We start from the raw sequence: 22051 nt of genomic DNA on the forward strand, positions 1-22051 counted from the left end.
CTCTTGTGACTAGTTACACTGGCTCACTCAGCCGTCATACTGGAATACAACAGTACTAAGTATTGTTGCTTGGTGGTGGAATATGTTCTGAATGGGTTGTATCTACCCAAATGGGCTCACACAAGTTCGTCAATAACGCAACAGGTTACGGGGCGCCTGGCGATGTGAAAAGTCGCTGGTTCGATCCTGACAACTTAGGCTACTGTCGGTCCCTCTCCTATGCCGTAAAACGGGGCATTATTACTGCTCTTTTAAAAAAAGTCAACAATGATGGGATATAACAAAAAAAAAATAAGCAAAAATATAGCAATTTGGCCTAAGGACAGGAGAGACCAAAATTAAGTTTAAGAAATTCACAAAGAAAAGACTACGTAGATCAACTTTCCTCTCGTTTCCTTGGAATGCGTGGATTTGGTGAAAAGGGACGGAAATGTGTAACAGAAAGATGGAGAAGCCCGCGCTTGATTTGACAAAGAGAGCAAGAGAGTTGGCCACGCATTAATGTTAATATTTAATTCATTTCTTAGTTAAATGGCTTTGTGCAGATTATATCGGCAAAAAATGTTAATATTGCTTATTAGTTATGATTAAAGTGAGATGTTTTTACACTACAGCAAGACCCGCTCGTTCTTTTAAATTAATTCATAACTTCACCAGGTTGACTATGTTACTAGATGCTAAAACTATACAGCAATTATAATGTACTCATACACGTTGGAGTCTATTGCATTGATTGATTATTGATTGAATAATAAATACAAAACTATTGCAATTGGACAAGGCTATATTTCCGTGGACATTATTACATTCTATACTGAGCTTTAATTTTGTAGGAAAGCAATACCAACTCATGACGTAAAAATATACAATATTTCTGGAGAAAAATAAAAATGCACGTTAATTAGATTTAATGTTTTTTTAAAATGTATCACCACGTGTAGATCTGCCATAATATGATTGAACCAAGTAGGTTTTATTATTATTGGCTGCAAGACTTTTTGTTATGACAGAATAATAAAAAGAAGAACTAAAAAATTCAAATTCAGATATAACTACAGCATCATTTGTTCCGGCAACACACAATTTTCCATCTACCATGGGCAAAATTTTTAAGTAAACTTAATAAAATATCAAAAATTTTCAAGTAATAGAAACTATATTCAAATTCATTGAAACAAATTTAAAATAATAATGGCGCTTGTATTACGGAAAGCGGTTTTAACGAAGAATGTATCCCTATTGAAATGTATCAAGGGGCGTCAGTTGGCTACCACAAATAATAAGAAGCATGCCGCACCTATATGTAAGTAATCTCATCCCCATTTACAAAAAAAAACCTTTTTTACAATTTTAATTAGACTAAAATTTTTAGACTTCTAGACTGGAATCTGAAATCGCCATTAGTGTTAAAGGTTTTCTAATCATCTTTATTGCTAATCGTGAAACTGCTAATATTTAAATTTTGATATAAAATGCTTAAAACGATATTAATTTTATTTGTATCGTAATGTTCAATTCAATCGTTATAAAAAGCGGCCCCTGATAACGTATAATTTGGAAATTTATACATTTTAAAATGACATGGCTTAAAAAATGTTTGAAAATCGTTTTTTTTTTTTGACATACATGACTATACCGGTTTTTTAACTGGTCAGTAAAGTAGTCGGTTTTTGTAAGCGTTAATTTGTAAGGTATTTGTAAGGTTTTCGCTGGTGTCGCGTCTGTGTTATTTCGGAGAACGGTGGCCGCTGCCGAAGGACTTCCATCTATAATACTCGACTCGACCCTCGTTCTTCGAATAGCACTAATCACCACCAGCTTTCCATCGCCGAGTATTATATGTATGGATGTTCTTTGCAGTGGCCCACCGTAGCGCGGTGTTCGGCTCCATTGAGGCTCGTCTAACCTGTTGCGGTGACTATTACCCACAAATTCGCGGCTATGCTGAGAAAAAGAAAGAAGGTAGCAATGACCCAAATTGCGCCTGCCCTTGTGGTCCATGTGGGCCTTGCGGGCCTTGCGGACCTTGTGGGCCTTGTGGACCGTGCCGCTGTCCCTGTCCACCCTGTGGACCTTGTGGACCCTGTGGACCCTGTGGGCCGTGTGGACCTTGCGGACCTTGTGGACCATGCGGTCCCTGTGGACCCTGCGGGCCATGTGGCCCTTGTCGATGCCCAGGACCTTGTGGACCCTGTGGACCCTGTGGCCCTTGCGGCCCTTGCGGCCCTTGCGGACCGTGTGGACCTTGTGGCCCCTGCGGACCTTGTGGACCTTGTGGCCCATGTGGGCCATGCCCTTGTCCGTGTCCACCTAAATGCCCGCCACCAAAGAAGTGCGAAGCCGCCGGTATTTGTCCAATGTGTGGAGCCCAACCCTTAGCAGCAGCAGTAGCTGCAGCAGCAGCCCAAGGCACGCCTCCACAAGAAGGAAACATGAATCCACCTAATGCATTTCCAAGAGCTCCTTTAAAAGAGAAAAAACCTCGTATGGTTTCAAATCCTATAAAAATAGTACCATGATCTTGAATTTTTTTTTGCATTTTTTGTATGAATAAATGTTTAAAATATATATTACTTTTACAATTAAATTTTGTCTAATTTGACTTTGAATATTTAATTTTAATCTACTCAGGTAAGAGTAACTTGACGGGAGAAAACGTAGTTTTTTTTAAATAATTTACGAAACTAACGTGAGGTCTCTGTATAAAATATTTTAGTATTTTGTATTGTCTGCACGTAGACAACTCGAAGGATTTTAATTTCCTATTATTTAGTTGTTACTCGATATCTCAAAACTTCGTAATACATTATAGAAGTTGAGCCCTAAATGAATCTACAGACGTACATCAAAAAGTTTATTTCTACGCGTTAGCGAGTTACCCTAGTCTCCACTACGGCGTTGTCATAGTATGTCATAATTAATTATATCACATTACATATAACTATTATAATCGAAACTATTTATTTTCCATTATTATTTACTTATAAAATTATTGTTGTAATTAGTTGTTTAATAATTTGTCTAAACTTTAATTGATATTATTTTATTTGGCATACTATTTAAGACTAGCGCAAATACATACCTGTTTCTTTTTTTAAAAAAGATCGTCATGTCACTGTCACGAGAACTAATGAGATGATTCCGAGTTATAGATTACTATATTTGTTGGAGAATTATTACCAAGCTTGAATTTATTTTGTCATCCTGATCTACTGAAATTACATACGCGAAATAAGTCGCGACTTAGAATATCCACAATATATTATCATTCCTTCTTACAATTTTATTATAGGTTATATAAATCCAGCACTCAATAAAACATTCAGAATGTACATTTTTCAGTCACGACCGTGCAACGACGAGGTTTCACAAGCAAATCGTTGTCTCCGGTGCTTAAGAATATACGAAGATCGAAGCTTCCTTCCATGCAAAACAACAAACGAATCGCGCCTTATTTAGGACTCTCGTCTTCTTGTCCAAGCATTGTGAGGCAGAGAAAGATGGCCGCATCCATTAGTCTTGTCAGACGTTTTAGTTCAACGGCTTATTCAATGTTTACGAGAACGGACACGACTGATATTCCACGTGCGATGAGTAATGTGACGCTAAAGAAATATTCCGCTAAGCCCTGTGCTGCGCCTTGCCCTCCATGCGGGCCGTGTTGTAAAAAGGGTTGCTGTCTCCCTCCCCCATGCAACACACCACCTCAATGTATCCAATACATGACAGGCTATTATTACTATCCATATGGAACATGGTTTTGTGGTCCATACCATGTAGCCGGTGCTTGTTTACCCGTCGGCGCCAAATGTCCTTGTCCCAAATGTTGTGCTGCATGTGTGTGTACATTGCCGAAAACAGACAAAGCTGATAAAACAATGGATAAATATAAAGTGACTAGTGCCGAAGCCCTGCCCGCAGAACCGTCTTGGGAGATTTTAGCTAAGACACGGGAAAATAAAGGAGATTCTAAATTGAAAAATAAAGAAAGCGGTAAAAATGAACCAGATTGTACGAAGAAAATGTTGCCTCCTGTTCTAGCTTCGATATTACATCCTTTTTCATGGGGTAAAGGGATGAGACCCGGAGCAGAAACTTCATACCCAATGTATTATCCTAAAACAAAGTCAAACTCGTATCACACCAAAGTTGATCCAATGGATCCAATGTATCGTAATAAATCGACTCATCACAAACAGAAAATCGATAGAAAACTCTTTGATGAAGCAAGTTATAATGTAAGAAATCCAGTCGAAAGAAATATTTCAAAAAGGGAGAAGAAAGGAAAACGATTTGATAAATTGAGATTGTATAATCATTCCACTGTACCCAAGTATTTGAAGGCCAATCGTAAACCACGAGTCGAACCAGATTTTGAGCAATATGATTTATGAAATTGCTATTCATTAAATACTGTAACTTATATCCAACTTAACATAAGCATAGCTAATTACCACATGCATGTTTGAAATATAATTTTATAAAACAAAATAAACATTTGAAATTACCTACTTAGTTTTATTTAATTTGTTATTTTCTGATCCCTTTACAAAAGTCTTAAGATATTCATTAATTATAATAGTTCAATCATCCTTTCAGTACACAATGTAATGAAGAGGAGTTTGACAAAGCGAGTACAGAAAGCTGCCATTTCAGTGACTAAGCCCAAGGACATTGAACTGCAAAGAGAAATAATCAAATTTGACAAAATCACCAAGTGTGCATCATGCCCAAGTTTTGTACATGCAAGAAAGGAACAGTCCATAGCATCCAATTTACGAAAAACCGCCTCAGTACTGTGTCTCAGAAAATGCAGATCACTGCAAACATTTTTACCAAACTTAATGCGAATAGATATCATTCAAAACAGAGCAGCTTCAACGAATCCAACAGAAAAGTTTGCAGACGCAGCTAAGGCTTTGAATAGCGTCTGTGCCTGCCCTGCCGCCTGTTCATGTCTTCCACCACCATGTAACACACCTGCCAAGTGTCTACAATACATGACAGGTTATTACTACTATCCTTATGGCACTTGGTTTTGCGGTCCATATCACGTATCCACAGGTTCATGTCCTGTTGCGGGTCCAGTTAAACCGGGCGGACCGTGTGGACCGATAGTACCATGCCCTGGAGATCCATGTGGTCCAATATGCTGTACCTGTAAACCACTTAGCTGCTGTGGCGTATGTGGTGTAGGTGGATCTCTTCCGACTGACAATAGTAACGCACATAGTAATTGGCAGTTTAGATATGCCAACATGTACAGCCCATACACCCAAACCCCATTCAATCCTTATCCAGAATACAATTCTTACAGTTCTTATAACTCGTATATGCCATATGGATATTACAATAGTTTTAATGGGGCCACTCCCAACTTTGGACCGTGTATCAACGTCCCAATCGTGCCTGTTCCGATTGCAAATCAAGAGGTAGGATCACATCAGCCAATCACACAACAAGCCACAACACCAGCTCCGAAAAGTGCAATCAGTTGGCCTTTATCTAAAGCTAATATTAATCAAGATACAAAAGTATCAGCATATAAAACCCCTGTAGTCAACCCTCCTGTTAACCCTTCAACGAATCATCCAATGACCCCTCCAATGAGCCCTCCAGTAAACCCTTCCACCAACCCTCCGTATACAACAAATCCTACTTCAAAGACAACTTACCCACCATCGAACTTGAATTCGAAACCAAATTTATCCAAAGGCAATCCTTATATGAAACCTAGAATCAATGCGCGCACTCTACAGCCATCTAATTCAATTGGTATTTGTTATTTTTCTACTAAATTTATAAGAAAATATCATAAGAATGGAAAAGTATCGCTTAATATAATACCAAGTGATATTAGAAAGAAAAAATCTTCAAATCTAAACAGAGTCGGAAAAGATTCAAGTGTCGTAAGGAATAAATCTATTAACTATTGGAGTCTTCTTGGCAATGAAAAGGATTCGAAAAAATCTTAAATATTTTATAATTTAAGCAGCCTTCCACAACTCATATTCTTTCAATATTTAATTAATTTTAAATTTCATTTCTTACTAAGCAACTGTAAGCAACTAATGTATTAAATTAATAAAATATATAAGTTATTGTTTTAGTTTAAAGTTATTGAGACACCATTTTTTAAAACTTATTTAACCATAACGTCTTTTGCGTGAAAGACGATATGGTTAGAAAGAATGTTAGATGACGTCCGACAGAGAAGTATGGAAGAAGACATGCTATGCCGACTCCAAGTAAAATTGGGAGAAGGGCAGGAGGATGATGATCTTATTATTAAAAAAAGTTGCATGTATGGACGTTTAACAGATTACTTGAATTTGATAAATTTGTTTTTGTATTTCACAGAGCAAAGGATCGACATGTTTTTGCTTAGTGCTAGTTTAGGGGTCATAATATTAATGTGATTTTGGACTTATTGTCACAAGTTCATGGATTGTTTCAATTCAATTCTTAATTTAATTGGCTTTTAGTTGTGCCACAGGGCACAGATTAGAAATTATTTGTCTTAACTACTCAACTAATAATCAAAAATTTTGCTTGTACCTTGTACCTTCTCATAGGTATCAGAACAGGACGAGGTACAACATAATGTTACGATAAAGAATATTTTTTTGTTTTCAACAATAAATTAAGCAACTTTAGCATGACCCTTGGACTAACAATATTTCTATTCGAGTTTAAGCTTTAAATTTTCGGATGTAGTAGTTCTCACCATATTATGACATTACTTCTTAAAAAATAATTTAATACTTAGGAATTGGTATGGTATCTAACTAAATGGGACATTATTATTCTCGAAACTATAGTTTCTTATTTACTTATTATATTGATTTATTAGACATTTGTCATTTATTGTACATTTAAATCTTTAGATCATTAATTATTTTTTTATTTCTAATTATTTTATATGGTTACTTAAATTCAATTTAATTTAGCATATAAACATATTTTACATAATTGAATAATACAAACAAAAATATGAGAACCGGGTTTTTCTAAAATCGATTTTTGTGTCAATCACTAGCGAAGCTACCGGCCGCCATTTTGGGAACAATGTTGTTCCGCCATTGCAAAATGTGGTTGTAGTGTTTGCCAAAAACATATAATTTAGGCATGCGGACATAAGTTTTTGTGAATATTAAGTGATAATTATTAAAAATGGAAGACGAATATATGAATACACAGGACTCGGGTATGAACGATGTTATTAATCGCAGTAGTGAAGGAAACGATAGTGTAAGTGAGACATCCAAAGATTTCGTTGATCCAGCTAATTATGATGATAGTTTTGAAGATGAAGACGGCGGTAACAGTTTTCGAGGTGGTCGAGGTGGTCGAGGAAATTTTAGGTAAGATTTTTCTTCACTTTTCACATTCTAAACAATGTAAAAAATGTAACGTTCGAACAATTTGCTCATTTCCCTATTGTGTTAAGACTTATTCTATAATAGTTTAAATTGTAGTGGAATTTAGGGCGATTTGCTTAGGATCTAGATTGAATAATATTTTATTAATAATATGAAACCGATACTCCCAATTGCATGCAGAAATAATCGTAGACTTCTATCTCAATGCATTTATTGATTTACCAAAAAGCCAGCCACTTTAAATCGTGTTTAATGAATATGACAAATTACGTTTTATTTTAAATAATGAAACTCGTAAAACAAATAATTATTTCATACTTCGAAGCTATTAATAAATTTTGATTGTTTAATTATTATAATCAATTATAATCGATGTGTCGTGTATACTATATGTAAATCATATAAAAAAATATCGTAATTTACATATGTTTAACTTATGAGGAATCTAAATATTAAAAATAGCGCAACAAATGAAAACAGGCATAACATTAGCGGCATTTCTCTGTTGTAATTACAATTGTCCGAGCGAGACCTTAACAAGCCCCCTTGTTACCGCAGCGAAAATCAGACGAGTCATTTCTTGTTGCTTTTTCTGTACCATTACTCGAAGAACTGCTTATATGATATGCAGATATGAATGACTGATGTATATACCAATTCAGTCATGAAGGTGCATCTCTTCATCTTAAATTATTATCTGTATGCATAATTATAAGTGAGAGATGTTCATGTCTTAGTGTGCGTGAGAGGACTAAGAAATGACACTGCTTGTAAGATTATATTTGTTAAGTTTAATTTATTAAAAAATAATTCAACATAGAGGGTGCGCTTTGGCGAGTTAATAGATCTTTACTAGTTTTTATTATGCGCTTTATTGACTGGATCGTGATATTTAACAAAATGTATTGCTTGGTTCATGATAGTGTTATATAAACTAAAATTACTTTAAAAGGTATATAAATTGGCAGTAATTTAATCTAGGAACATCGATACTGGCTTGCAAATTTTGATTAATTGCCTAATAATAATAATATTTGTTCTGATAAAAGTAGCATTTTTGTTTGTGATTTGACCATAATGAATTCCTTATAAAATATAAGATATATAAATTAGGCTCAGTTGGATGATATACAGTAGATCCTCGATGATCCAAACACAAACATATCTGAATTGCGGTGCGTTACAGCCATTCGTCAGTTAATAATTGATGATTATATAAAAAAAAGTAATATACAAATAAACATTACAGTTTTTAGGTGTTTTACATTGATTTATTTATTTTTACATTTTTTTTTTTGGCTGTACTGTTTTTATTTGAAAAGGTGTTGATTTTGTTTGATCTTGTTCCAAAGTATCCACATTTCGATTATCTGAACTCAGTCTCGGTCCCAATTAGTTTGGACAATCGAGTTTCTACTGTACTATGTTATTTACCAACAAAAAACCCAAATAGTATAAAAAGATTTTGATGTGATGTGTGTTATCACTGCCTGTCTGAATGTAATCTAAGAATGTTTAATCATATTTGTTATTAATGTGTTTGTAATACATGTGTTAATTGTAGTTTTTGGACTCTTTAAATTAAAATTTGACTATATATTCCGAGCGAGGCATGTCAAAAATCCATCTTGTTAATCCATTTTTAACTATGTTGATATAACATTGTATTTACCATAGCAACTGTCCATGATGAATCAATAAACATATTGATTTGATTGTCTATTACATTTGAAGGCAAAGAGGGTTTATATTTAATATTGATTGTTGAAACAAAACTAGCATGGCGACATCATTTCTTTTACTTTAACTGTACTAATTTACACTAATATTAGAAAGAGGTGAAATTTGTTTGATTCTATGTTATGGTAATCTCCTAAACTAATGTTTCAATACTAATAATTTCACTGTTAGACAGCTACCAACATAAAATTTTCTTTATTAATAAATTGCTTTAAAGTTGGGGCAGGTAATCAATATTTAGTCATTAATCAAAAGCTCGGACGAGTAAATATTAGAAATATAGTGATCAATACATCCTTTTTATTCTGTATTATCAATATAGTCTATTGTTATGAATATTATATTGCCATATATTATAATTGTACAATTTACTGTGTCTTAAATGCATGCAGGATATGCCTCTAATAAGTTATTTATGTGTATTTAGCAACTAAGCAACATTATACACAAATGACCTGCCAAAAATCTAATAGAAATTGTATATATTTGGATATTATTGTAATATTGACTAGATAGGGTTCCGTGTAAGCCTGTCTGGGTAGGTAACACCCAAGCAGCAACTCAGTATAGTTGTGTTTCGGCTTGAAGGGTGAGTGAGCCAGTGTAACTACAGGTCCAAGTTGCATAACATAGCTCCCTAGGTTGGAAGCACATTGACAATGTAAGGAATGTTCAGTATTTTTTTAAATTCCTTTTTACAGATGATGATATTGATGATAAGAAAGTATATAGCTAATATTTGTTGACTTCCAGGTCAGATATATTATATATAATTGTATTTGACTGATATAATTTTTTATTTAAAATTTTGGAAAAGAGTAACTATTGAAGTAAACTACATTCTGAACCGACGGTAGGTTAAAATTTAATAAATTTCTATAATGGCACTTCAAAAGTGCTTGTAGAAGCCTACTTGAATAAAGTATGTTTTGATTTGGATAATGGAATAATTCTTGTGTCATTTCTCATGGTATTTAAGAGTAACTAACTTTATTGTTGTTTTCCTATAGGGGACGCGGCCGTGGTCCACCTCCAGGATGGATGAACGGCCCACCACCACCGATGCGTTTTCGCGGCAGGGGTTACGGCCCTGGTGGACCACCAATGAGAGGTCGAGGCTTTTTCCGAGGCCGCGGTGGACCTCGCTTTGGACCTAACAATGGACCCAACTTTGATAACAACTGGGGCCCTATGGGTCCTCCTCCTCCGGGTATGATGGGTGGTCCGCCACCATTCGGTCCTCCGCCCGGTATGATGCCACCTGGAGGTCCTATGGGACCCCCGCCGAATATGATGGGCCAGCCTCCACCATTTGGACCACCGGGAATGCCACCACCAAATATGGTAAGCTTTATATTTCATAATGTTCAATATAATATGTGTGCATGAATATGTCGCTGATAAGAGCCAGTAAAACTATTGGGTCAGTCGGAATCATGGTGATTTGATTGTACCAGGTAGATGTCTACTGAACTAAAATAAACTTAATAAAAAATATTACAAATATATAAACAGAGACAATTTTGTAAAAATATTTTAATCAAGAGTAAAAAAAAAATGTACAATAAAACTTTAAACGTATGTACGTGTTTACACAACAGCCGGCGCCAGAACTCTGGGTTGAGACTAAGTCAGAGGAGGGGAAATCGTACTACTACCACGCGAGGACTCGTGAAACAACGTGGACCCGGCCGCAAGAGGGACCTACCTGTAAGGTCATCACGCAGGCTGAGATGGAGTCTATGGCTGTTACGGGTGAATATTACTTTGCACAAATTGCTGATCAGATTGAGCATTAAACAGTCTCTCTGTGTCATTGTTGCTACCATACAAATGGATTATAATTTTACTATGTTAGAATTTACTTTGAATATTGAACTACTTGTTTTTTAACAGGTCAAATGCCAGGTATGGGAGGTCAGTCGATGCCAATGAACGGACCGATGGGCGGTCCACCGATGGGAGGACCCCCCATGGGCATGATGAATGGTATGATGGGCATGATGCCGCCTGGCGTGGGTCCAGCGCCGGGGGCCGTCCCTCCGTTCATGACTCAACCTCCTCCATGGGTTAAAGACAGTAAGTGCTTCATATGGTCTTCTATAGCCTGTTCAAATGGAAGTAGGAAAAAAGATAAACAAAAGATTTACGTATTACATGCGACTTGCTAATAACTCGGCTAAGTTGTGCACTACTAAGAGTTTATGATTAATATATCTCTATTTATAATACAACACTATTGCACTTAACTACTTATTTCCACTTTAATTTAACTTCCATAATTCCGGCAACAGTTTCGTCGACGTTCGGAACGCCATTTTTTCGCAAATCCATAGTGAATATCAGAGATTAATCGAGCTCTCGACCAACGGTATCGGAGTCAATTTGCTGTCAAATGTTTTTTATTGGGCTTTTGTCTTGTTATGGTTGGAGTAGAGTATTAGAATTTGTGTGATTATTATAGTATATTATTAATAACTGTTATTGTCCATATTTATTCCATAAGGAGCTAACCTAAGCTAATAACTATTAGAACTGTAAATGACAATAATTAATTATGATTTCAGATAACAATCAAATGTCCACCCCAAAAGACAAACAGGACAGCTCCCCAGAAGACGAGGCACCTCCCGGGGACTCTGCTCCCTCGCAGTCCCCCGCTCAGACCCCTACACAGCCACCAGGTAAACTTCAATACGAGAGACAATAGTAGTTTGGTCATTGTTTTTGATATTAAAGTTACATTCTGAGTAGTATTTTATTGTTGTTAAAAAAATAAATCACAATATTTGTTTAAATAAGTGTGCGTGTGTGGTCGTAGGCGGCGCGTGGGGCGGCTGGGGCTGGGCGCCGCCGCTCGTGGCGCAGCCGCCCGGCCTGGCCGCCGCCGCCGTGCCCGACAAGGGTGAGCGCCCCAAGGCTACCACTTATAACACTAACTTCAGAGTTATTTCGAAATGTATCAATGGCCTGCCCCCTTATATATATTGTATTCCAATAGCAACAGGCACTTCAAACAGTTCTTGATTAATATATCTTTATTTTTAATACAACACTATTTCACTTGACTACATATATCCACTCTCGATGACAACTTTGTTGACATTTAATAAATATGTCATATTTTTTTTACGATAAGTGCCACAGCTTATCCAAGATCTTGATCGATTCAAGGTCAAAGTTTGCTGTTGCTGTGATTGAAGAAATTTTATAGTACTTCAAATTCGTGTAACTTCTCAATGTTTTAAATTTGTGACTATAACCGTCATGACTGTGTGAGATAATGTTTACAATACGCCTAATAATATAAATTGTGTATTTAACAATCTAAATGTTTTTTCCAGGTGCAGCCACACAGCTACCACAAATGGGCGCTCCGTTGGCCGGCAGCGAAGCCCCCTCCGAGCAACCTGCAGCGCCGCCTAAGAAGGAGGAAACTGTGAGCATCTTATATTTGGGCATTAATAAAAAAAATACTTATAAATACTCTTTTGTTAAGTATCAAATATTTATCATGTGAATGTATGGATGTTTCAAATACACATGCACATGTATTTGCACACACACTCGTGCACTATTATAAGTCCTGCATAGTTAGCTAGTGTCTCTTGGGTTGTTGGAAATCAGTTAGAAGAATATCAAATAGACGTCATCGTGACCACGATACTGAATATAAGTGGATCCGTCCAATAAAAATGTATAGAAAAGATAAGTTTTATTATACACAAAATATATGAAAGGAATGTTAGGTACACGTTAATTTATTATAGTCTGGGTGTACAAAGGCGATATTATTGCTATGAGCAATCTCTTACGGGTAACTTTTAACAAAGGAAATCATCAGTAAAGAATCGGAGTAGTGAAATTGCTATAGGTACATATGCAGTACTTACAAAATATGTTTAGTAGGCAACTCGGTGTCTGGAATTTGAAGAATTAAATGTAGAAGCTGTAATTGATTGTGAAATCAAACACTACCCCACCATCCAGTCAGACGAATGTCATCACCCACGTGTACCGCAGGCGGTGCCGGCGTCGCTGCAGGCGCTGGCGGCGGAGTGGAGCTCGCACCGCGCGCCCGACGGCCGCCCCTACTACTACCACGCCGCCACGCAGCACAGCGTGTGGGAGAAGCCGCCGCCGCTGCGGGACCTGGAGGGTGAGTGCGTCCCAACCGGCCAGCTGGACGGTAGCCATGTCTTCTACCTCTCAATAATATTATTCGTATCAAATCAAATTCATTTATTGAATATAGAATTATTGTCAAATTGAACACTACCACCGGTTTGAAAAGAAAGTATCCTAATCTGAGAAGAAATGGCAAAAGGAACTCGGTGGGGTTTGTTTGTTTGTCAGTTGTTATCGTTATTCAATATCAAAAAGAAAAAGCAAGAAGGCAATCGTTCCATTCGCAGGGTGTAATTTACAAGATTATATAGATGATAAAAAAGCGTGGAGTTAATGCTCGTTGACTTCCAGACAGGAGACATGACATACATATATAATTGTATTTAACTAACACGACTGTATTTTTAGATGTTGAAAAAAAGTAACTCTCAGTAGTTACTTTTTTCTTGCCGGTTCTTCTCGGTAGATTCTACATTCCGAAACGGTGGTAGCTTCACTTTAAATAGTTTATTAAATGACGATTCAAAAGCGCTTTTAAAAGCCTACTTGAATAAAGTACTTTGATCAATCGTGAACCCACAAATTTTATAAGAACCCTTCGCACACATGCATTCTTAAACCTTTTTTTTTTAATTTCGCAACAGATGTGGTCATGACACCATTTCGAATATCAGCATTATTGTCGAAACATGTTCTGACCTGTTTGTCTGTTACAGAGTTGCAAGCTAAGATATCTATCGAGAAGGCGGACAAGTCTGAGAAGAAGACGGACAGAATAGATCTCGACGACAGTAAGATTGAAGGTAATGGCTTTCGTTTACTTTGAGCGCGAGCTGTTGCGTTGTTTTTTTTTTTTTTTTAAATTAAGCCTCCATTATGATCCGACCAAATGGAATACTTATATAGATTAAAAATCTAAGAATATTTGATGTCATTTTTTTAAATGAAATATTTATATATAAGATATTTTTTAGGGAAATGACGAATACGTATTATTGTTTTTTAAATGTAATAAGTGAGATTCAAATTTGTCAGGTAATATATAAAATGCGAAAATGACGCATTTGGTTTATTGTTTTTATATTTTTTTATTTTATAGAGGTCCGATGTATTCTACTGTCTACTTAGCAAAATCGGAGTGTTTATTGAATGACTCGATTCTCAGACAGACTGAGTTATTTTCTCATTTATATTGTTAACATATATTGTCACCGTTTTCATTGAAATAATACTAGTGTGGCAACACAAGCTCGGAACACATTCTGTATGGTACGCTCCTCCTAGTGATAGACGTGGACGCGCACGCGGAGGCGCAGGCGGCGGCCGAGGCGGCGGCGGAGCGCGAGCGCGCCGACCGCGAGCGCGAGGAGCTGGAGCGCCGCGAGCGGGACCGCGCCGAGCGCGAGCGCGCTGAGCGGGAGCGCGCCGAGAAGGAGAAGGCCAAGACCGACAAGAGCCGCCCCGTCTCCAGCACGCCCATCTCCGGCACGCCCTGGTGAGCCGAGACACGCCGTGCTCCGTTCGAGTTGCTTCTTACGTCACCTTCGAATCTTCTTTTCATTAGATAATTTCAATTTAAAGTTACCGCTGTTCCGGAGTGTATAGTGGTATTTTGGTAGTTATCGCAAATGTAAATTTTGGTCCTTCGAGCCGGATTCGGAGTTGGCTACGTTTAATGTTGAGTTACTTGTAGTACATTACTTGAATAAACAATAATGTCGCGCCGCAGGTGCGTGGTGTGGACGGGCGACGGTCGCGTGTTCTTCTACAACCCGACGGCGCGCCTGTCGGTGTGGGAGCGGCCGGCGCAGCTGGCGGGCCGGCCGGACGTCGACCAGGCCGTGTCGCAGCCGCCGCACGGGAAGGACGCCGCGGTGAGTGGGCCGGGTCGACGCTTCAAGCTTAGTTCTTGCTAAAGTTTATCAAATTCAATTCAGTGGTTTGGCCATGAAAGAGCAACAGACAGACAGGCAGATATAATTTCACATTTATAATATTAGTATAGATGTTATTGTTTAAGTGTTTAGAGTTTCAAAGAGTTTCAAAATTTAAACGTAACATACTCATGGATTTATGCAATTGTCTTGTGCGTAATCAAAAATGTTTTTATTTCAGGCAAAAGACAAAGTAGCGACGACGACGCCGTCGAAGAACGCAAACGGAGAGCTAAAGAGGAACGCAGAGTCCGAATCCTCAGACTCTGAAGCCGAACCCGCCAAGAAAGCCAAACCAGAAGAGAGTGAGTACACCAGCTTCAAATTTTTTATAGTTACTTTTCACTTCGCCGATGTTCACTTGTGTGTAAAACGTAATAAAGTATCGTTTTAGTCGTTTTACTCAAATGTAAAAAATAATAAAAAAAGAATACCCTTTTTACATCAATCGCACAGACAGAACAGACTGACATCGTATCTCTGTAAATACGATCTGTACCCGGCAGGCGCGGCGGGCGCGGCGGGCGCGGCGGGCGCGGCGGGCGAGGCTCCGCGGCGGCGCGCGCTGCAGATCGACGCGGGCGCGGAGGCGGCCATGGAGGCGGAGTCGCGCGCGGCCCGCGAGCGCGCCGTGGTGCCGTTCGAGCAGCGCGTGCGCGCCTTCCTGCAGATGCTGCACGAGAGCGACGTGTCCGCCTTCTCGCCCTGGGAGAAGGAGCTGCACAAGATCGTGTTCGACAGCCGCTACCTGCTGCTCGACTCCAAGGAGCGGAAGCAGGTACCGCCCTCCGTTCCTTCGGCGCTCCCTTCGTTTCCCGTAGAATACGAGGTGCCTTGCTCCACGATATGGGATTGAAGCTCGGCTGAACGGTACCACTACGGAAAAAATACCCTCGGAATGAACAGTCAATAAGATTTAAGTAAATTATTGTTGCCTATGATATTGGAGCAGTGGGATGGAATATGCTCCAATCTTCTCCTAAGGAGAAGAAGAACCCTTGACCGAACTATTTTTATTTCACTCGTATCTTATAGCAATATATCTAAGTGTTATTCATTGTATAATTCCAGGTGTTTGACAAATACGTTCGCGAACGTGCTGAGGAAGAGAGGAAAGAGAAGAAAAACAGATTGCAACAGAAGAAACAGGCCTTCAGGCTGCTCATGGAGGAAGCCAAGCTACATTCCAAGTGAGTACACACCGCGTTGATAAATAAAATTATAGGTATTACGTTACAAATGGACGAAATGAGATCTAGAATATTCCTAAATGGGAATTATTATCGTTTATTAATAATATCTATATTTATTTGAGGAATGATTAATACTTCTTACAGCTCCTTAGCATTGTTCTCACAATACTCCTTAGAATTATGTCTTCCTAAAATTTTTTAGTACTAGCCGACTGTGCAGAAGAAACTATACTGCATCAGTGTATACCCAAGCTGAGAGTATATTTGTCTCACCCTAGTAGTGACCAGATGAAGTCAAAGTCAAAGTCAAAGTCAAAAATCTTTATTCAATATAGAAGTGTTTACACTTGCTTATTGATTGTCAAAAATCTACCGCCGGTTCGGAATTTAGCACCTCGGACCTGAGAAGAACCGGCGGAAGAAACTCAGCGGGATATTTTTTTTTTTTTTTGTCCGAGACAGTACACCACACCACTATTGAGTCTTCTATTCAAATGGAAATTATTCCGATATGGCAACTCACCATATAACCATTTTTTTTATTACATATACTATATAGATATATGTATGTATATATGATTTATTTATAAATATCTATAATCTGCTTTATATTCTATTTATTAGTATTTTTTGTATTTATGTATTTGCTATATTTATTGAGTTGTATTCGTTATTATTTCATAATGTAAGTTTTTACTGCACCGCCATATTGCCGTCTTCCATACACATTATCCTTCTAAACCAAAGGTTGTCTGGAAGAAATGGCTTATAAGCCATAAGACCGCCTTTTGCTTGGCCAATTTTCTTTTAAAGAAAATATATTTTGTATCTTTATGTATATTTGGTGTGCAATAAAGAGTTAAATAAATAAATAAATAATCATAGAAATCAACAATCAAGTACGCTTGTTAACATTAAAATTAAAACCGTCCACAGATCGTCGTTCATGGACTTCTCGAGCAAGTACAGTCGCGACGAGCGGTTCAAGAACATCGAGAAGATGCGTGACAGGGAGACGTACTTCAACGACTACATCGCGGAGGTCAGGAAGAAGGAGAAGGAGGACAAGGACAGGAAGAGGGAACAGGTGAGTGGGATTGTACGAAGGAGATGTTGTACGAATGGGAGATGACGCGTCGACGTTCAGTTGAACCGTTCTATTTGCAAGAGCGGATCATTGAAATGATTTTATGCTTTGAAAGGATATTTTAAGGTTACAGTTTTGTGTACGCTTTGTAAATTATTTATGTAACCTTGAATTGACGAATTGTACAGTTTGATTATTTAACTATGAAAATAGTCTTGAATGTATTGGTCAGTTGAATTCGAAGTAGTTCGGAAAGAATTATTTGAAAAGTAATTTTTTTAGTCCGTAAGATGAGTTTCGTCAAAATCGATCGTATGTATATTTTTTGCTAACATGCGTTAAAGCGAATCAGCAAATATTTAAAGTAAGAACTACAGAAAGATTTGCATTTGATGTACCGCAACTAAACTAACATACATTTTTTAATTTGATTTCAGAAAACTTGCTATAAAATGTTTAATATTTTAAAATAATTGATTATTAAAATTTAAAAGACTTTCAAAGCTTTCTTGTATCGAGTTCGATCCTCGTCACGATGTGTTTTAATTCGTTTAATGTTGAGTTGATTTTGTAGTATTTATGCGAAATCAATTTTGCGCTGCGAATTTGAACCTTACTGAAATTATAATTGATGTTATTATCGTCGAAACTTTAGTTTAAATATGTTTTCAAATCGATATTTGCTTATAATATATATTTTGTAATATTTTCGATATAACCTTTTTCGTTTGAACTATTTTTTTTTTTTTTTCGTTAATTATTTATTGTCTTTGTCGAAGTACAGAAATATGAATCGTACGAGAGAGATTATATCGAAAACGTTTTTGTTTAATATTGATCGTATACTATGCGTTATGAAGTGTAATATTAATTGCTTATATATTTACGTGGAGGGGTATTCCGCCCTCGGTCAGATAACTCGGCGAGCGTCCCCGTCGATCGGTCGCGTGTTCAGAACGCATAGTACATATATAATGTTAACGATGTCTAACGATGGTTGATCTCTTTCCCCTCTCTATCAAGCGACTGTGTTTCATGATTATGCCGTTGAAGAAACGTTCGTTGAGAATATAAAAAAAAAAAAATTGACAACAATATATATGAATTTATAGTTTCATAAATTTAGGTAATTTTTAATGAACTTTAAACGGACGATGTCGTCGGAAGACTCGACGTCCGTTCGACGAGAGATGTTCTCGTGCGATATCCCCGAGCGCTCGCGTTTGCGCGTATAACGGCACAGTCACGCAAACACGTGTCCGGCGGCGGCGGCGGCGGCGGCGGGCGGGCGGGGCGGGGCGGCGCGGGGGAGCACTTGACGAGCGCGCTCGCCCGCGGAGCCTTGGAGTCTCGTTAGTTACACGGCCCTAGAGCCCGGCGCCGATGCGGTCCACGGTTTTGTTTCCATTGATCCGATGTGGAATTATCGATCAGCTCCGTTAGTTTGATATTAAAAGCTTTAATTCATTGATACGATATTATATTGATATAAGTTTACATCAAAACGAGTTCAACTCTGAGATCCCTAAACAGATAAATTTCGCTTTTCTTGTTGGAACATATTATTCAATATCTTCTCCTGTATGTCTCCAAGTATAGTTTAATTTTTAAATCATTTACGATTTCAAATATAATTTATATGATAACGCACTATGCTGTATTAGCGAGACTCCATTGCCTGTTGAAATATTAAATTTGTATGATATGAAAAAAAAACAAAAAAAAAACTCGTTTCTTTTCTTTGAAACCGTTGCGTTACTTAAACGATATAACGTTACGACAATAACGATATAAATTTTTTTTAGACAGTGCGATATATTGATTAAAACTTCGTCAAGTGGTCACCCCGGTTCACAAGACGCGACATAAGGTTAGAAAATAATTTTAAGCAAATAAAAATAATATATATATGTATATCTTAATTAAATATACACGATAGATAACCCTAACATTGGCTGTCAATGTCTTACCTTGCGGTGAGTAAGTCGAATTTTATTATTAAAATAGCAAGAGCCCGGAATGCGTTGCGATGCCTTGATGTTGTTTAAGTTTTTTTGTTTTTTTTTTTATTGTAATCTCATCCGAGACGACGGACTCAGCTTTGGTGATTCAAAGTCGTAATTAATTCGGATATGGGTGTAGCAACGCATACGGGACGATGAAACGAATATTAATTTTATATAGATAAAGATATCCCCCCCCCTGTATAGCTTTGAAAGCTACAAGTTGCATGCCCGTTCAGTGTTGCCACGCTGCATCGGAACATTCGATAGTTCATGGTGATGGGTTGCCAGTGAAATTAAAACAAAAAAAAAAAATTTTTTTTAGTGATAACTGTTGAAGTATTGTAAATAATTACATTTTTAATTAGTAGACATTTGATTGAAATGGAAAATGAGAAATTATGTTTAGTTTTCCCCCCCCTCGCAACTAATTATTTCTTTTTCAGGTTTTTTATTGTAATCTTTTTTAATTGAAACGATCACGGAGACTTTTTTTTTTCGTATATTTTGATAATATATACAATTTTTTTTTTATTTTGTATATTTGTACTTGGAAGCTACTGAACCGTGTCTAATAGTGTTTGAATTATATGTTTCAATAAATATATTAATAAAGTATAAATATACATTGAAATAAAATAAAAAACTCTCCGTTGACGTGTCTAGTTTTCTTGTGAAATATATAAAGCAATCAATTAAAAGTAGTTAAATTATATAAAATAATTTCAAATATATCTGTCCCTTTGTAACACAGAATATATATATGTTTTTTTTTATTTTTTTCAAATTAAAATGAACATTTCGAGTCCTTTTTTTGACAAAAAAAAAACGAAACAAAAATGTAATCTTTAAAAGAAATACTTTAGCGTTAGCAGTTTCACGGGTTCGTTTAAGATGTTAATTTTCCGATCTAGAAATCACTGTCGACTTTCTGGGTTCGAAGCCCAGGTCGGACCGATACAGGTTATGAGTCTGGGATGTAAGTGCACTAGTGTCCAAGTAGTTGTTCAGTTGGCCGCGTCCCTGGTGGGGTGGTAGGCGTTCATGAATAGCAAAGTACAAGGGATATAACGTCAACGGTAGTGTCCATGGGTAAAGTGGCCACCTACCACATTTAAGTTATAAACAAATTACGTCAGCCTTATATAATAATAATAATGTCTTATTTGATGAAAAAATATATGTATATTAATATAATCATTAATACGTTAATATTATTTAACTTAAGTTATTACTGTAATAGTAATGGACAAAGGGGGGGTACTTTCAACCCCAAAATGTCGATGCAAGACGAATCGATAAGAGCGTTATGTATACGCAGACGTACTCGTAATAGGTTTCTGTAGAAAGAGGGCGCGTACAAAAACGTTTCATTGAAAGATTGCCAATATTCCTTCAATGTGTTCAACTGTCAACAACCCCCCCCCCACACACACACACGCACGCACACATAATATCTTTGAATAATGCTTTGTTTTAAGCTTCTATCTTTTTTTCCTAATGATAATGATGATTTGGGGCAAATGCATCACGGATGGTAAATGATCACCACCTTAGACCTTGGTTCTGTAAGAAATATTAACCATTCCGTAATCGCCAAAGACCCAGTCGTGGCGTGTAGGCCCTTAATAGTGTACTGTAGTTGTGTCCCTTGTGCCTGTTATTACTAACCTACACTGCCCTACACACCCCTCAAACCTCAACACGGCAATAATAAGCATAGCTGTTTGGCGGTACAATATCTGATGATTAGGTGGTACCTACCCAGACGGACTTGCACGAAGCCCTACCACCGAGTAAATGTGTTATTATTCACTCGTTTCATATATTTTGTTTAACAGTGGTAGTCTTAATAGTCATAATTGTGTAAAATGTTTTCTATTATCGAACCCGTAAGGCTGTTATCCGCTAGCACCATAAAATTAGGTAGGCTATAAGATACATTAAACGAAAATGGAGGTTGAGATAAAATACGTAATTAAATATAATTAAATAGCTTTGATGTTTTAAGTTTATTAGCGAAGCGTTCCGTATAGTCCTTAACGAAGTCCTTAACGTCTGTGATACGATTCATTGACGATAAAAATGATGCGTTCAGTTTGAATATATTTTTTGTTGTTGGATCTACTGTAACATTAATTTGTTACGCAAAATATAGATCTCATGAAAATCGCTGATGAAATTATAACTTACTTATATCAGTGTTGCAACTTTTGAAATTGAACAATGTATCATGTTTAATATGATTGCAGTGTTGCTATAATTTTTGTGAAGTTTCATTGTTAATACATACGAGTTAATAATCGTAAATTATTTAGTGTAACTTTAATAATAACTACTGAGATGAAATAAGCACTTACATCGTGCTCACACAAACATTTATACGTGTATAGTTCAGTCTACTGTAGTCTATTCCGATGGCAGGAGGGGTTATGAAAAATAAACTTTAACGTTGAATGAAATGACAATCCGTAAGGCGAATGGCGTTTTGAATATCGATGAATTGAAATGTACATGAGAATTTAAGTGATATATTGTTGTATCATAAAGATATATTGTTAATCGGGTGTTAGTTGAGCATAGA

At 37.0% G+C, this 22051-nt stretch overlaps 2 protein-coding genes across 7 annotated transcripts in view; both read left to right on the forward strand.

Annotated features, from left to right (window-relative positions):
• The first annotated feature begins 1046 nt into the window (after positions 1 to 1046).
• LOC135194438 (keratin-associated protein 5-3-like) lies at positions 1047 to 6103 on the forward strand. 3 transcript variants are annotated; one of them, XM_064219887.1, is made up of 2 exons: positions 1047 to 1303; positions 4600 to 6103. In XM_064219887.1, the coding sequence occupies exons 1-2, from the start codon at positions 1192 to 1194 to the stop codon at positions 5973 to 5975; spliced, it is 1488 nt and encodes a 495-aa protein (XP_064075957.1). In that variant the 5' UTR covers positions 1047 to 1191; the 3' UTR covers positions 5976 to 6103. The 3 variants fall into 3 exon arrangements, with proteins under 3 accessions (XP_064075957.1, XP_064075958.1, XP_064075959.1); XM_064219888.1 differs by lacking the exon at positions 4600 to 6103 and adding an exon at positions 3343 to 4484; XM_064219889.1 differs by lacking the exon at positions 4600 to 6103 and adding an exon at positions 1861 to 2568.
• A 942-nt stretch (positions 6104 to 7045) lies between these two features.
• Positions 7046 to 22051, forward strand: part of LOC113400973 (transcription elongation regulator 1-like) — a 28898-nt gene continuing 13892 nt past the window's right edge. For 2 of the 4 annotated variants that reach the window (XM_064219919.1, XM_064219922.1), the window contains exons 1-15: positions 7046 to 7364; positions 10133 to 10466; positions 10724 to 10877; positions 11019 to 11201; positions 11690 to 11806; positions 11944 to 12027; positions 12467 to 12561; positions 13146 to 13281; positions 13967 to 14053; positions 14535 to 14745; positions 14980 to 15124; positions 15366 to 15489; positions 15691 to 15962; positions 16256 to 16374; positions 17314 to 17464. In XM_064219919.1, coding sequence (XP_064075989.1) covers positions 7174 to 7364; positions 10133 to 10466; positions 10724 to 10877; positions 11019 to 11201; positions 11690 to 11806; positions 11944 to 12027; positions 12467 to 12561; positions 13146 to 13281; positions 13967 to 14053; positions 14535 to 14745; positions 14980 to 15124; positions 15366 to 15489; positions 15691 to 15962; positions 16256 to 16374; positions 17314 to 17464 — 2403 coding nt within the window. In that variant the 5' untranslated portion in view covers positions 7046 to 7173. The remainder of the gene's footprint in view (positions 7365 to 10132; positions 10467 to 10723; positions 10878 to 11018; positions 11202 to 11689; positions 11807 to 11943; positions 12028 to 12466; positions 12562 to 13145; positions 13282 to 13966; positions 14054 to 14534; positions 14746 to 14979; positions 15125 to 15365; positions 15490 to 15690; positions 15963 to 16255; positions 16375 to 17313; positions 17465 to 22051) is intronic. The other 2 variants (XM_064219920.1, XM_064219921.1) reach the window with 2 other exon arrangements.

Source organism: Vanessa tameamea, chromosome 29, assembly GCF_037043105.1.
Source record: "Vanessa tameamea isolate UH-Manoa-2023 chromosome 29, ilVanTame1 primary haplotype, whole genome shotgun sequence".
Classification (NCBI taxonomy): domain Eukaryota; kingdom Metazoa; phylum Arthropoda; class Insecta; order Lepidoptera; family Nymphalidae; genus Vanessa; species Vanessa tameamea.

Bases quoted from the DNA above. Each gene is read 5' to 3' on its own strand.
- LOC135194438 (XM_064219887.1), top strand. From the start codon at position 1,192: ATGGCGCTTGTATTACGGAAAGCGGTTTTAACGAAGAATGTATCCCTA. The intron at 1,304-4,599 runs GTAAGTAATCTC...TCATCCTTTCAG, and splicing joins GAAGCATGCCGCACCTATAT to TACACAATGTAATGAAGAGG.